Genomic DNA, 17,146 nt, shown 5'->3' with positions numbered 1-17,146 from the left:
AATTGGCGAATCGGTTCTTTTGGGATCCGAATCTCAGCTTTAGCAGACAGTAGTTCGGAGGAAGCTGTCGGTTGTCTGTCGCCATTTATATTCAGCGTTTGCCGAATTGTTAATATTAAATTAAGTCAATATTTCTATTGTAAGAAGCCAGTGTTTCGTGATATTTAAAACTTCGTGAAACAGCTTACATTTGACTGAGTTGTCAGTTCTATGTAGTTTGTGCTGATCTGCTGTCGGCATAGCTAGCTTAGCTGTTTTCTTTAGCTTAGCATTTCTGACTAGCTTTCGCCAACTTGAATAAAAAGAAAGCCTCATTAACTCGGAATAATTAATTACATTGTGTATGTTATGTTGTAAATATGAATTGTTTCTAGGTATACTTAATAAAGTTTTGAATGTGTTAGCGTAGTTGTTTAAATAACCGTATTAGTTTAGCCGAGTTAGCTTGCTCTATCACGCCCCTTTAGCTCTGCTAACTGGCTAACTTTAAGGTTTCCGTCAAATCCAGGTCAAACTTGTCATCTAAACTATAACATTTAACATCTCGTAAAGTTTAAAGATTTATTATATAAACACACTCGCTTGCTTTACTATTGTTACATCTGTACTGTGAATTTCTACGTTTGGAGACGGATTTTCCGGTGAAGCTGGCGACACCGAGCATTTGTTAAACAAGGTAAGAACAGTCAAGTTTATTACTATTAATGTTATTTTTCTAATACAGCTTCTTTTTATAATAGTAAAGGTGTATTTAACTCACAAATTCCAGCTTTAAGAACTTTATAAAGTAAGCATAACATCATCTAGGCCACATCGTATTTTTTTATCTGATTAAAACAAAATAGTTATGTTATAATATTCCACATATAGCAATTCTTTAATACTAAATATTATATTAAACTACAGATTTATTTATTAAAGGACTTGAAAAATATGTCCATTTTATCAGCTCCACTTCCCATATAGAAGCACTTTGTAGTTCTACAATTACTGACTGTAGTCCATCTGTTTCTCTGCATGCTTTGTTACCCCCTTTCATGCTGTTCTTCAATGGTCAGGACCCCCACAGGACCACCACAGAGCAGGTATTATTTAGGTGGTGGATCATTCTCAGCACTGCAGTGACACTGACATGGTGGTGGTGTGTTAGTGTGTGTTGTGCTGGTATAAGTGGATCAGACACAGCAGCGCTGCTGGAGTTTTTAAACACCGTGTCCACTCACTGTCCACTCTATTAGAAACTCCTACCTAGTCGGTCCACCTTGTAGATGTAAAATCAGAGACGATCGCTCATCTATTGCTGCTGTTTGAGTCGGTCGTCTTCTAGACCTTCATCAGTGGTCACAGGATGCTGCCCACGGGGCGCTGTTGGCTGGATATTTTTGGTTGGTGGACTATTCTCAGTCCAGCCGTGACGGTGAGGTGTTTAAAAACTCCAGCAGCGCTGCTGTGTCTGATCCACTCATACCAGCACAACACACACTAACACACCACCACCATGTCAGTGTCACTGCAGTGCTGAGAATGATCCACCACCTAAATAATACCTGCTCTGTGGGGGTCCTGTGGTGGTCCTGACCATTGAAGAACAGCATGAAAGGAGGCTAACAAAGCATGCAGAGAAACAGATGGACTACAGTCAGTAATTGTAGAACTACAAAGTGCTTCTATATGGTAAGTGGAGCTGATAACATGGACAGTGAGTGTAGAAACAAGGAGGTGGTTTTAATGTTATGGCTGATCAGTGTATATGTAACTTGTGAAAGTAGTAGCCTAGTGGGTAGAGCTTTGGCCTATCAACTGAAAGGGTGAGAGTTCGAATTCCAGCCACTATTGGGCCCTTGAGCAAGGCCCTTAATCCTCTCTGCTCCATGGGTGCCGTACGATGGCTGACCCTGTGCTCTGACCCCAGCTTCCAAACAAGCTGGAATATAGCTGGAAAATTGACTTGTCCCATTACAGAGAACATAAAGCCATCGTAAGCTGTCATCTTGGGTGAGGCGTTTATAGATTTTACTGTATAAATAATCCAGAGCAACTAAAAACAGGTCTAAGATTATGAAGCTGTTAAACATGGGTGATACTATAGGATTGCTTTACATCACCACATCACTGTGGGACAGCCGGACAAGAAATTAGATTTCACACCACCCAATACTAGTACAAAACAAATGATGTGCTTACATTTGTGTAGCTCAGTACAAACACCGTATTAAAGGCACATTAAGTGCAGGTTGAGGCTACTTTAGTAATTGTAGTGCATTTAGGACAATCATTAGATTAGATTCAACTTTATTGTCATTACACATGTACAAGTACAAGGCAACGAAATGCAGTTTAGCATCTAACCAGAAGTGCAATAAGCAGAAAGTGCAGGATGTACAGTATTTATGATGTACATTATTTACAGTGGGTACATAGCAGTTGTATGAACAGGATCTATAAACTATACTATAAACAAGATATGTAACTGAAAACAATATACATATTAAGGTGCAGATTAATATTAAGGTGCTATGCATGTTAAAGTGATTGAGGTGCTATGGACACGATCAAGGAATGAGTACGTAAAAACATAATAAACAGATGTATACAGTATATATGGGATTCATGTACAAATGAGGTATGTACCAATGAAATACAAAGCGGAATTCCTATGAAGCTAAATATTTGTTAGAAAATATGTGTAAATTGTAAATTGGCATTAAGCACTTTTGGTTAATTTGATTTTTATTTGTATTTTTTCCTTCTTTAATCTCATTAATTGTGTTAACCATAGAGCACAGGCACATTGTTGAACTTGCAGTATAATACTCTGTGAACTATAGTTGATTCCATTTATTAGGTCAGGATAAAACCTGTCACGAGTTTACTCCCTTGTATTGGAGCTGGGAAAACATGATACTGTTAAGTGCGATAACTCGGCTAACAGAATAAGGACGAACGAGTTCTTCCAGTAAAGAAGCTTGAAGGCAAAAATGTCTCCACAGTTGTGTGCAGGCCATATTTCACCGATATCCTTTAGATACTCATGGTTTTGAGGTTGTTATTTAATAGAAAACTTTGCAGTATGTAAGTAGCAGTTTGCTGAACAGATAACTTCATGTGATGTCCATTTTGTCGTAGTAATAGAAGATATTTATAGTAATTATAGATTGATATTAATATTTGGGAACATGCAGCCTGGGTCTCGAAGCACTTTAGCAGAAGCTGGTTAGCTATTGCTTACTGGTATAATTTGTTGTTTTTTTTCTGTCCTTCCTCAGCATTTTGTTAAGAAATACCACCTTGTCCGCAAATATAGAACTTGGAGTACTAGGCATTCTCCAAGTTTATTGGAACAGCAGCTAAATACATACTAGAGATGCATATAGGCTCATAGCGTCTCATTAAAATATTAGATAGATAGATAGATAGATAGATAGATAGATAGATAGATAGACAGACAGATAGACAGACACACATACAGACAGACAGACAGAGAGAGACAGACATATAGATAGATAGATAGATAGATAGATAGATAGATAGATAGATAGATAGATAGATAGATAGATAGATAGATAGATAGATACACATACAGACAGACAGAGAGAGACAGATAGATAGATAGATAGATAGATAGATAGATAGACAGACACACATACAGACAGACAGAGAGAGACAGACATATAGATAGATAGATAGATAGATAGATAGATAGATAGATAGATAGATAGATAGATAGACAGACAGACAGACAGACAGACAGACAGACAGATAGATACTTTATTGATCCCGATGGAAATTAAAGACGCAGTAGTGTTATACAGCAATGAAAGTACACACTATAACAAAATTCTAATGCAAAATAACAAAAAACACAAAGTACAGATACAGAACTGAACATATATCTTCATGGCACCTGTATTTTACATGTACTGGAACATAAAACATGCCACAAGTTCCATATAAACACGCTTTTAGACTTTTTTCTATGTAATGAAAATCAGCTTAACTTGGCAGTAAACATGGCAGTGATGTAGAACAGTAAGATGACATAAACACCGAGAGCAGAGCCAGTATTGTATCATGAATGTACGTTTTAAACAGAGTCGGTAGCAAACAGTTTATTCCAAAACAATTTATTCTATTCTAATCAAAATGAATAGAGATGCAGTCGGTATATTCAAGCTTTTCCTAATAAAAATAAAGTATTTGGTACTGGTAGAAACTGGTACGTGTGCAGTCACCATATGCAAGACACATCTGTATTTGTAAAATCATCGCAAATAAAAAATGAGACTCCATACCAGTGCAGTGTTAATGAATTACCGCTCAGCCCTGTGACTACACTTAGTGCAGGAAAGGCTGAAAGATTAATTATGCGCTCTGACATGTAATTGTCGAATCCTGTCTTGCAGTCATTTGCCTCCCACCCCCGTGGTGCGAGCAGCCAGACCTCGTTTTTAAGCGCAGCTCACACACAGCTACAGGAGTTTCAGCGATGTCTGAAGAAGGGAAACAGGCTCCTGCGGCGGCGTCCGCCGTAGAGGTCAAGGCCGAGCCGACGGCCTCTGTGCAGACCGCTCCTGGGGTCTCCTCGGTGTCTCCCCCGGTGTCGGCCGTAACACAGGCTCCGCCGGCGGCTATCCCACCGGCTGAGGATGAGGAGGAGGAGAGTGAAGACGAGTCCGAGATATTGGAGGAGAGCCCGTGTGGACGCTGGCAGAAACGCAGAGAGGAGGTACAGTGATTTATACTGGAGCTGGACTGTTACTGAGTTTTATTAACAGTATATACATAAAACAGTATATAGATAAAATTTTAGATCATTATTAATGAAAGTATTAGTTATACCTACAGTAATAAATTATTTGTGATGCTGGATACTGTCAAGTCTGTAGTAGTTGTGTGTTTATTAGTTATGTTAGTAGTTCCTAGGTTGGCACAGTGGCTCAGTGGGTAGCCCTGTTGCCTCACAGCCCTGTTGCCCAGGGTTCGATTCCCAGGTGGAGCGCTCCGGGTCCTTTCTGTGTTGTGTTTGCATGCTCTCCCCATGTTTGCGTGGGTTTCCTCCCACAATCCAGACTTGGAATTGGAGATACAAAATTGTCCATGACCGTGTTTGACATTAAAAACTTGAACTGCTGAATCTTGTGTAAGCAGTAACTACCGTTCCTGTCATGAATGAAACCAAATTGTGTAAAACATGACGTTAAGATCCTAATAAATAAATAGTAGTTCCTAGAGAGGACATTAGATGTGTTAGTAGCCCTTAATGTATTAATTTAATAATCTAGGACAGATGGGATGTCTTTATTTGACTTATACATGTCTACAGTACAATGAAATTCTTTTTGCTCATAACCCGGCTTGTTTGGAAGCCATTGCTGCATCGAAGAGCCATGATTCGAACCCAAGCCTTATGTTGCTAACAATAATAAATAAATAAAGCTTTAGGTGTTCAGGTGGCGCTTCTTTTGACATCGACATTGGGCGCCTAAATGGACAATGATCGGCTCATCCATGGGTGGGCGTGCTGGAGGGGATTGCTCTTAACTGCCGCAGTTATGACCTGAGCTGGCACCTTGATAACCGTGTGTGACGCTCCCCATATGAACCCCCCGTATTGCATGTGTCAGAGGGGTCGTGTGACTTGTGGTTGTCCTAGATCATGAGTGGAGGTCTTGAGCAGTTGTAGCCTAGCGGTTAAGGTACTGGACTAGTAAGCAGTAGGTTGCTGGTTCAAACGCCACCACTTTCAGGTTGCCACTTAAGCAAGGCCCTTAACCCTAAATTGCTTAGACTGCAAAATGTAAGTTGCTTTGGATAACAGCGTCTGCTAAATGCCGAAAATGTAATAATGTACAGCAATTAAGGTGAATCGGGTAATCGGATATGACTAGATTGGGAGGAAAGTTTGGGGGACGTGATTAAACAGAAAATAATAATGCATAATGCTACAAACAGGGACAATGAATATACAAGTTACCATCGGAATCACTTCTTATGTACAGTTCCGTCTTTGGACTACACCTCGTACCTGAGCCTGTTAGCCTCGTACCTTCAACCTTGGGCTGAACCAAAACTCTTTATTCGTTAACTCTGTTAGACGTGTAACTTTAGTTCTAAATCTTGTTGCCGAATTGATTCCCCTGGTCTGTACCACGCAACCTTCGAGCCACCAGTCTTGCTCGTCTTGATCCTCCACCCAGAACTCAAGGAAGACGAGCATCAAGGATCTATTCTGTACCAGCACCCGAGTGGTGGAACGAGCTTCCCCTGTCTGTCCGAACATCTGAGTCTCTCATCACCTCTTTACTAAGCTGAGCAATAACAGCACTTACTATAGCATCTTATAATTTCGTTCTTTGTCCTCCCTTCAAGGTCTGAAGTGCGTAAGTGTAACTAATAGTACATGATGGTTCATATTTCCTCAGGTCAACCAGCGTAACGTTCCAGGCATAGACAATGCTTACCTGGCCATGGACACAGAGGAGGGTGTGGAGGTCGTCTGGAACGAGGTCATGTTTTCAGAAAGAAAAAACTTCAAACTACAGGAGGTAGAGTTTCATCATCATCATCATCATCATCATCATCATGATTGTGAGAGTGCAATTGTGGCACCTTGTCTGTTGAGCGAATGCAAATATAATAATAGAGATAAATGTGACATAGAGAGCAGATTATTACAGGACAGTTTGTTATTCCAGTATACCAGGAAAATGTGTAGTACTGGATGAAGCGTATGTAAAACGTATGTTTATTCTCTGTTAGTTCATTTTACTTCTCAGTGAATAACCAAACATTTGTATTGCTGCATATGACCGCATAATAAAATGTAATTAAAATGAAAAACATCATTAAAAACGGCCGGCTGCCAGTTCTTCTGGAAGTCTCAGTTACATAAGACAGAGCAAAGACAGAAGTATCTATTGTAGTTAAAGGACCTCGTTTAGAACAGCCTGTTCTATTTTGGATATCGTTTACTCGCCTCACGTTACCCTGGGTGAGTATCGGGTCAGTCAGTCAGCCGACTGTGGATGCTGTGTGTTCTTAGCAGGGTTCAATAAAACCTCTAAAAAGGGGTCCGTTACGGTGAAGATGGTCAACTAGATAGAGATTTAAGTTGTCCTGGATTATATTCATATCTGTTTAAAACCTAAAGAGTCCCGAGCCCATTGCTGGGCTGCCAAATGTAGCACAGATACCTAGATACAGTACAGGTCACTTGGCAATGTGAACAACCACTAAATGTGAGATTTAAAACTCATTTGGCGCAGCACGATAAGTTGCTAGCACACCACGAGATTCTGAACTCGCAGGTTTGAGTCTCGGCTTTGCGACCGGTCGGCTGGGTGCCCTCTAGCAGGCATAATTGGCTAATTGGCTTCCAGGGTGGTAAATGACCGAATTTAACTGAAGGTGGTGGAGAAGCGCAGGGGTCTGGGCGTGGTTCTCAGTGCGCGAAGCCGACCTCACGCGCAAATCCACCAAGGTGTAGATGCATAAGAGAGGATCAGAAGGGAGTGTGTGTCAGTCAAGTCACCTTTCCTTGGGCACCACTAGGGGTCCCCAGCAGCAGATTGACTAAGCTAAATTGGGAGAAAAGTGGGGTAAAATGTAAAATAGATCCTTACCATAGGGTAATTTTCAGTGGATACGAGACATTTAAAAGTTATGTTATTATTATTGTTTATTATATTTTCAGTGCTGACATTGGTTGTGTAAATTGTGACGTCCATGACCCTGGTGTTTTAAACCTACAATTAAACTACTTTTGTACAATCTGACCAAGTTAGAATTGCATATCCTGCATACATTTATAGATGTATAATGTCTGCTTTGCTTGAGCCTGACAAACTACAGTTTCTTTCGGTCTCTCCAGCTTAAAGATGTTTGTCTGTTTCTGTCTTCTCAGGAAAAAGTGAAAGCAGTTTTTGATAACCTGATTCAGCTGGAGCATTTAAACATTGTGAAGTTTCACAAGTACTGGGCTGATGTGAAGGAGAACAGAGCCAGAGTAAGTGACACAGAAAGCATCGCTTATTAACTGTCCTTTCTGTAAGAAACTATAGAACATAACAATAAAACATCGTAATGCTATAATAGTATACCTTTTTAATATACCGTTCTCAGCCAACTAATATGGTTGGAAATGCATCGGTTTGGAAAATAAAGTGTTTCTCATGGACATATCTGACCATTCTGATACCGTCTCACTGCATTGTTAACCCTTGCCACATGCACGACGTCTTCTTTTTACCAGCCAGTGGCAGATCCCTACGTATAACATCAACACACACAGAAGAACACAATATACTGAAGCTTTCTACATCCTGATTGGGCACTTAGCAAACACAATGGGTGCCTCCTACTGTCTTACTATGGCGCCAGCAGTAGTGGTAGAGAACTACAGAGAGCAAAGCTTGTTTCTTTGTGTGTGTTAAAGCTCTCTTTAGGAATTAAAACAAGCTAGAAGCATCAAGTCTCATTCCCTCCTCATGGACAGCATGGGTGAACTACAAGCAGAAGAGGAATTACAGTAGTGACTATGTTATATAAAATAACATCAACCTGACAGACTATAAATGTGATGGTGAATGTCTTGCCCTGATTTTGTTTGTTTACATTAACTGTATTTTTATTAAATATTCCAATATCGTACAATGCAAAATCAAAGACCCAAATGTCACTGTGCACTTTACATTTTGTATTTTTAGGCATGTGGTTTTGTTCTTTATTACAGTTAACAGTGACATTTTGGTTTTTCCGTCAGGTTATTTTCATAACAGAGTACATGTCCTCCGGGAGTCTCAAGCAGTTTCTGAAGAAGACCAAGAAAAATCACAAGACCATGAATGAAAAGGTATTCATGTTTTTTGAAATACAGATGTTCTGAGTGAAGTGATTTATGAATGATGTATTTTTATAAATAAGAATTTCAATTTTCTCTCTCAGGCATGGAAGCGTTGGTGTACTCAGATATTATCTGCTTTAAGGTCAGTTCAGAGTTTCAGTTTCAATCCCTGAGGTTTTATAGTATTATAATTTTCTATAACCCTGTATAACCCACTTTTACTAAACCCCTTAATGTACAGCAGTTCAGTTGAATTTCACACACCTATATTTAAACATGCTGGCAAAAGATTGCAAATACATTTCACTCCAGGCCAGTAAAATAAGAAAAGGTTAAATAAAAATATAGTGGTTTTCTCTGCTGTTAAACATAGCGACACAAAATTTCTACATTTTAAATGTGTATATATTTTTTAATTGAATTAGATTTAACTTTGTTGTCATTGTGCAGAGTACAAGTACAGAACCAATGAAATGCAGTAGCATCTAACCAGAAGTGCAAAATAGAGATTATTTATATATATTACAATTAAAGTGCATGAATGACCAGTAAAGCTGTTTGTGCAGTGTATAAGAATTGTATATATCTACAGAGTGAGTGATGAAAAGTGACTGAAAATGCACTGAAATATTGTGGTATTAATTGAGTATAAATAAAAAAGTAATTACAAAATAATAATCATAAAAAAAAACGATATATACAATATTGTTGTGCTGGTGTAAATAGTGCAAATATTGATGTGCAAATTTGCAAATACAGATTAATTTTTAATTCTCACAACTTTTCAACTACACTAAAAATTGCACAAGTTAACCAGTATACTTTCATCAGGCAGAAGACAGTAGATTTGCTTTATTCACAGAGTGTCAATTTGGTTCTTATATTTATGTTCCTACAGTTACCTGCATTTATGTGACCCACCCATCATTCACGGGAATCTGACCTGTGACACCATCTTCATACAGCACAATGGCCTCATCAAGATCGGCTCAGGTGAGTTTTGATGGAGGTGCGCATGTGCCAGGGGGCAGTTCTGGTCCGGTGAAGCATAGCTGCCTAACCCTGGTGCTCGGTGTTGCACAATTGTTTTTGTAGAGACCATAAGGCATGTGTGTTTGTATTATTACAGTAATATTTTACAGTAATACAGTAATTTAAAGCCTGCTACTGGTCCATAGCGCTGTAGATAGAGACCATGGCTTGTTATAAAGAGTTATAAAGCTCTTTACCTGTTATTGATGTTGTGTTCTCTTATATCTGCAGTTGCTCCAGCCACCATCAATAACCACGTTAAAACATGTCGGGAGGAACAGAAGAGCTTGCATTTCTTTGCTCCAGAATATGGAGGTGAAGTGAATTTGAGTATTAATGTTAAAAATTAATTCGAGTATTAATGTTTGGGCTCATCAGAGTTTTTTATCGGTCAATGGGTCAATTAAAAGAATAAATTTAACAATTTAAACTGTCTGTTAAACACCAAAATCAAGGCTGTTTGCTTGTATTGATTAGTAAAAATTATTGTATGTATTTATTGTATTATATGTATTTTAAATCGTTGCGGACATAAACACGAAGCATACATTTTATAGATTTACCTAATTACCTAATTAATAGATTTTTTTACACTCTACCTCCAGCTGTTGCCAACGTCACCACCGCAGTGGACATTTATTCCTTCGGAATGTGTGCCTTAGAAGTGAGTACCAAGCGTGGTGTGGGTTCCTTGTCAAGCTTTTTAACTGTCCAGATTAGGTGTTTGACCTCTTTATGATTGCAGATGGCTGTTCTGGAAATCCAGAGTAATGGAGAGTCATCGTATGTGCCTCAAGAAGCCATTAACAGTGCCATCCAGTCTTTAGAGGACCCCCTCCAGAGAGTAAGAAAGATTAGAATTTCCTAATCAGAACTGAATGAATGTAGGAAACGAGTGTGTATTTGGTTACTGGTTGGCTGATGCTGTTTGATTAATATTAAAGAATAAAAAGATGTACTGTGTGTGTGTTTGCCTATACAGGAGTTTATTCAGAAGTGTTTGGAGGTGGATCCCTGTAAGAGGCCCACGGCTAAAGAGCTGCTTTTCCACCAGGCACTGTTTGAGGTTCCTCAGTTAAAGCTGCTCGCTGCACACTGCATAGTCAGTCACCAACGTGAGTCTCTCTGAAGCGCTGACTGTGTCCGATTTAAAGATGCAATCTGCAACCACAGGCCAAAATATTACAGAAAAAAAACATCAGCCAAGACAACATAAAGCTTAACAGTCAATTAACCTTCATATTTTATTATTCTAATGGTCTGTTGTGTACAATTAAATTGATGGTGGCCTATTTAAATGACATATTTTGGGTTAAAAAAAAAACCTGTTGATGCAAACATGAAAGGTAGCCAATGTACTTTCAACCACTAGGTGTCAGTATAGACCATGGTAGAATGTGATACTTGCATCAAGTGTATATGTAAAGGTAAAGTAAAAATGATGCTTCACAGTGCAAATCAGAACAAAAAAATGGACTCATAACAAGTCCTAAGTAGCTTTATCATGTTTAACACTTAGATTTTGTAAAAATTACATAGCCGGGCGCTCAAGTGGCACAGCGGTAAAATACGCTAGCACACCAGAGCTGAGATTTCGAACTCGTCAATTGACTGGGCTGGGCGCCTATATGAACAACAATTGGCTGTTGTTCATACAGGGTGGGAAGCCGGACAAGCGTTCCTCATAACTGGTGCAACTGCGACCACTGCTGGCTGATTGATCGAGGAATAATGCGTCGATCAGTGCCTGGCTTTCCGTACACAAAGCTGATCTGCGTGTGAACTCTCCTCGTGCAGGTAAAAAGATGTAGCGGGTACTGCGCACGTGTCGGAGGGAGCGTGTGTCAGTTGCGGCACTTTTCGGTCAGCAGTGGAGGGTTGTATCAGTAAGAGAGGAAGCGTAATGCAATCGGGGTAATTGGATACGACTAGATTAGGGATAAATAAATAAAAATGTATACAGACCCCCCGATCAGCCGATAACACCGGTGGGGATCCGAACCCTGGATCCCATCAATCGTGGGCTACCGTGATTTACCTCTGCGCCAACCAAGCGCTCTTGCAGCATTGTATGTTTTATGTAATTATTATGAATATGCATTTAAAATAAGTAATAACGATTAAACATTTTGCGGTGTGTGTTTAGCCTGACCCCTGTTTACACGCAGGACTGGATACGATTAATCACAATAAATTGTTTGTGTGTTGTAGACATGATCCCTGAGAATGCTTTAGAGGAAATTACCAAGAACATGGACCAAAACCTGGTGATCATGGAGAGGAAGGAAGTTCAGCTGAAGTGAGTGTCCTGCTTTAGTCTTTAATCATTTAGTTTTTGCAGTTGGATTTGTGTGCTTTGAGTAACTAAGTCTGTATTCTGTAGGCTTTCTCAGTTTCCTGCTCTGGAACTGGACAAGTTCCTAGAAGACGTGAGGTAAGAGAACGCTTCAGTGGCACTTCACATACACAGACACTTATATTCAAAGCATCATGCTGGAGGGATTAAGGCAAAACCTGGAATTGACACGTACTGTGTATTTCATTGCAAGTCCAGTATTGGTATCTTTTAACCGCTATTCTAGTAACTAGTGCATAAAATAATCCAAGGACATCTTGTTCAGGGACTTGAACATGAACAGCAACATGTAGTCATCATCAGTAATGGTTATGCGTGTTCTTGGAAATGTAAACTTATATCAGATTCTCTTTTCCGTCTATAGGAATGGGATTTATCCACTGACTGCTTTTGGAGTGCCCTGCCAACAGCAACCTCAGCAAGAAGCAGTCAAGTCCCCCATCGTGCCACCTTCTGTGAAATCACCCACCCCCGAACCTGCTGAACTCGAGACCAGAAAGGTGAGGGAACTTTGTAGTGGTGCAGCAGATGCTACGGGATAGATTTTGCCCCAAAGAGGCTTCATGTTTACATTGTTTGGCAGAAAAGAGGCCAAAAGTCCAAAATTAAAGTATTGAACCATTTAATGCACTTGGGTGGTTTTTCAAACCCTGGGTCGGGTGCGTGCTTTGTGGATGCTTTAGGTTACATCATGTAAACCAGTAAGATGCAGTGCTTGTGTTGCTTGCATGAAAAATCATGGACAAAATGTGGGTCCTTGAGAAAAATTTGACAAAGTCCCGCCCTGCTTAGCTCATACCTGCTTTTTGCCCAGTGTTTCCCGTTAGACCCCTCATGACCCTCACCAGAATGTAACAGGTGATGAAAATGAAATTATTTAATAACCATTAAATCGCCGCTCAGGTGGCGCAGCGGTAAAAACACCCGCCGGCACATCGGAGCTGGGATCTCGAATACATCGTATGGAATCTCGGCTCTGCCATCCGGCTGGGCTGGGCGGCCACACGAACAACGATTGGCCTGTTGTTCATATAGTGGTGGGGTAGTAGTAAGCCGTATAGGGTCTCCTCGTAACTGATGCGACTACGACCTCTGCTGGCCGATTGATGGCGCCTGCACAGGGGCGGGGAAGGAGCGCGTTGATCGGGGTGTGTCTCTCCGTACACAGGGCTGAGCCGCATTAGCACTCGCCTAGTCCAGGTAAAAACATGCACACGTTCTCCTCGTTCTCCTCAGTCAGAGCAGGGATCGGCATTGGTAACAAGACTTGTTTTTGTTTTATTTAATACCTAATTAAGCTGAAGTATGTATTCGGACACTAGGTGGACATGTTAGTGGACATGAAATCTGTTAGCAAAAGTTAATATTTGTTGAGTTTTTAGTTGTTCTGCCTCATTTATGAGTCTTAAATCATTGTACAATTACAACATGGGATTTTCCTGTGCACCTCAGTGAAAATAATCCACAAGAACAAATATGACCTGAGCAGAACAGTTTATCTCACTAACCTGCTGTAAAAAGACACTTAAATCACTGCAGTAGTTCACATATTTTTACATATGCAGACTATCAAATAGGTGTGTTTAGTGCATGATGGTTATATTCCTTTTTTTTCTTCTAAGGTGCTTCAGATGCAGTGCAACATTGAGCCTGTGGAGGAAGGAGCAAAACATCATGTAAGTCACCCCCCACCCCTTTTCTTTAGTCCTTTATGATACACTAAACTATGTGGACACCCCTCTTTTTAAATCAATCTAGGAGCTTGTAATAAAACATTTAATCCTCAAATGTATCATGTATGACCACAAGAGATGACAGATCCTAACAGCATAGACCATGGAGGAACTATTAAACAATATAAAAGCAAAAACACTCCCAAAGTTCCTGTCAATAACAAAACTAAAGCAACACATATAGAGGACGTGCATGGACACAACTCATATCATGTGCTTCCGACTTTATGGCAGCAGTTAGAGGTGTTTAGTGACGTTCATAGTGAGTTTTATAGATACTTAAGGAAATGTACAGACCCACACAGAGCCCTAACCTCAAGCCATTCTCATCCAAAATCAGTGCCTACACCTCACAAAGGTTCATTTGAAAGAACAAGCACACATTTTCACAGGCACACTCCAAAATCTAGTGGAAAGCCTCCCCAGAAGCATGGAGGCGGTTAAAGCGACATAGTAGAGCCAACTCTATATTCATTCTCATGGTTTTAAAAGATGATGGGGGCGACACGGTGGCTCAGTGGGTAGCCATGTCGCCTCACCGCAAGAAGGTCCTGAGTTCGATCCCCAGGTGGGGCGGTCCAGGTCCTTTCTGTGTCCTGTCTGGGTTTCCTCTGTGAGCTCCGGTTTCCTCCTACAGTCCAAAGACGTGCAAGTGAGGTGAACTGGAAATACAAAATTGTCCATGACTGTGGTTAACATTGAACTTGTGAACTGATGAATCTTGTGTAAGTAGTACCTACCGTTTCTGTCATGAATGGAACCAAAGTGTAAAACATGATGTTAAAATCCTAATAAAGAAATATAATGTGCACCATATCTTTGACTGTATTGTTTAGTCCAGACAAGCCCCATCTTAGTCGATCACTAATGTCTTTTACTCTTTTTATTCTTACAGCTGACCTTGCTACTCAAGCTGGAAGATAAGCTAAACAGACACTTGAGTTGTGATTTGGCGCCAAGTAAGTGTTTTGCTTTATAGTACTTCACAGAAGGGTTTGGACAGGATTTAAACTGTTTTGTTCATGTGGCTTGGTACAAAAGGTGAATTAATGAAGTAAAGCCAGTGTTCAGTTTTGATATGTCACGTAATGTTTTATTTATTTTATTCAACATAATAATCGTAATAAAACTAAGAATTTTACTGGACAAAACTATTATTAGTTTCACATTAGAAACCTAATTACATATGTATGTACATGGTCTTGGCTGACTTTAAAATCAGCTGCTGTAATTAAAGCTGTTATATTTATTTTGCATTATTATTATTATTATTCATGCTGCATTATTGTTGTCGTGTGCAGATGAGAACGTGCAGGAGCTGGCCGTGGAGCTGGTCCAGCTCGGCTTCATCAGTGAGGTGAGCTTTACAGCACTGTGTTCTGTTCTGAAATGTGATAAATCTAGTGACGTACATCAGGGATTAATACGGTTGAAAGTATAAGCTTTATGGTTTAAATAAATATTGTCACTTTAGCTTTAGTTACTCTCTCGGCACAATATTGTCATTTTCACCTTTTCGTCTTACTTATTTTATTTACTGTTTATCTTCTAAAGTGTTGATTGATGCACATGTAGCAAGCTGATATGAATATTATTCATTATATAGATATTTACATGAACTTGTTGGTCTATCAATGCTCTGTTCACAGGGCGATCAGCCACGTCTCGCCACCGTGCTGGAGGAGGCCTTCACGAAGTACTACAACCGTAACGGCTCTCTGAATCCCGTCACCGTCTCCTCGTAGCGGCGGGCTCTCGTACCCCCACCGCCGCCGATCCCCACCCCACACACGGGACACGATTAGAGTTCGATCGCTCGGGAGCCGAGCGAAAGCTTTGCATGGACGGATCGGTAGACCTCGACTCACGCTGTCCTTCACTTCTCTGGGCGGCCGAAGCGGTCGCCTGATGTCTGTGACATTTATTCTCTCCGTGTAGCCATCTGCTTCTCTGTTTTAAAAGAAGAAAATGAGAATGAAATCGTTCGTCAGTATTATGAGCTGTGTTTTTTTTTTTTTTTTTTTTTTTGGAACTTCTTTTTTTTCTTACAATATCAATGGGATGGGTCATTTTTTTTTATTCTTAAAGCCCCTTTCTGTCCTCGTTTTTGTAGCACAGTGTGTACATAATGTTGCATCAAGTATGAATTGATCTCACTGGCTCTCACGTTTGGTCTCTTCTTATTCTCTTTTAATGAGAAGATCCCCTCCCGGCATTTACGGCTTCAATAAGTTCTCATGTCCTCATGAAGGTGCAATAATCACGTTTTTTCTTCTTATCTAAATGCAGTCTGAAGATTAAAAATTCGGTTCAAGCATTAAAATATCATCGCTGTGTAGTCCTGCAGCTGATGTGTACATATGGTACGTCCAGTTTCTGTTACAAGTGCTGTCGGTGCGTAAAATCTTAATAAGCATCGTAATAATAACGTATTTTACAAGCTGTGGTTAAACGACGACCTGCAATGCAAATTCACGTTAGCCAATACTGTGAAAGAAAGGGGGCGTCAGTGTTCGGGAGGAGGGGAGCGGAATATTTATCTTCATTATATACATTAAGATTTGAAGCGTGTTTTACTTTACGCATTGTGAATGTACGCTCTCGTTTGCTGTATCATTTCTCAGTTTTGAGGTGCGATGAAAGGACACGGGGGGGGGGGGGGGGAGGGCACATCCTTCTCCCCTCGTCGGTGAGTTCCGGTCGATCGTTATTCTAGGTTTATTTGTAAAAATGTGCCTTCTATAGATATAAACTTCAGCTTAGATGGCAGTTGATCTCAGTTTTAATGCTTCTGTGCTGTTACCGAGGTGTCTTTTCGGTTCTCACATGTCCGACACACCTTCTCACTTTCTCATGCATGCATAAATAACGGGAGATTTAGCCAGACTTTGCTTTTTTGTGGTCAAACTGAGTCTGTTCTATCAGATTCATAGGAGGTTTTTGGAAACCGATATATTCAGGTTGGATATTGATGGTATTCGGTAAAGTTAAGCACATGAGGGTCCAGCTTTGTGTTGATTTGCACACGTAAAAGTGTTTTTCTCTTTCATTTACTGTGTTTAAAGATGTGGGTGTTGATTGTGTTGGGCTTCTGAACACATGTTGGAATTGAATATGGTTCTGCTGAACAAATAATGACACACAAGCTTCATCTTAATGAAAAATATTAGTTATTATATTTAA

At 40.1% G+C, this 17,146-nt stretch overlaps 1 protein-coding gene across 1 annotated transcript; it reads left to right on the top strand.

Annotated features, from left to right (window-relative positions):
- Positions 1–221: 221 nt before the first annotated feature.
- Positions 222–16,625, top strand: nrbp1 (nuclear receptor binding protein 1). Its single transcript, XM_063002396.1, has 18 exons — positions 222–676; positions 4,404–4,726; positions 6,423–6,545; positions 7,904–8,005; positions 8,762–8,851; positions 8,944–8,984; positions 9,741–9,835; positions 10,106–10,189; positions 10,480–10,538; positions 10,620–10,718; positions 10,857–10,989; positions 12,086–12,173; positions 12,258–12,308; positions 12,595–12,730; positions 13,853–13,906; positions 14,859–14,922; positions 15,265–15,320; positions 15,613–16,625. Exons 2-18 carry the CDS (start codon positions 4,487–4,489, stop codon positions 15,706–15,708), a joined length of 1,611 nt encoding a protein of 536 aa, XP_062858466.1. The 5' UTR covers positions 222–676; positions 4,404–4,486; the 3' UTR covers positions 15,709–16,625.
- Positions 16,626–17,146: the final 521 nt, after the last annotated feature.

The sequence above is a fragment of the Trichomycterus rosablanca genome, chromosome 9 (genome assembly GCF_030014385.1).
Source record: "Trichomycterus rosablanca isolate fTriRos1 chromosome 9, fTriRos1.hap1, whole genome shotgun sequence".
In the NCBI taxonomy this organism is placed as follows: domain Eukaryota; kingdom Metazoa; phylum Chordata; class Actinopteri; order Siluriformes; family Trichomycteridae; genus Trichomycterus; species Trichomycterus rosablanca.
The sequence above is the reverse complement of the archived record's forward strand: the minus strand, read 5'-3'. Positions and strand labels throughout refer to the sequence as shown.

Excerpts from the sequence above, each read along its gene's own strand:
- nrbp1 (XM_063002396.1), top strand. The coding sequence starts at position 4,487 with ATGTCTGAAGAAGGGAAACAGGCTCCTGCGGCGGCGTCCGCCGTAGAG. Across the intron at positions 8,852-8,943 it reads ACAAGACCATGAATGAAAAG|GCATGGAAGCGTTGGTGTAC; the intron begins GTATTCATGTTT and ends TTTCTCTCTCAG. Across the intron at positions 8,985-9,740 it reads CAGATATTATCTGCTTTAAG|TTACCTGCATTTATGTGACC; the intron begins GTCAGTTCAGAG and ends ATGTTCCTACAG.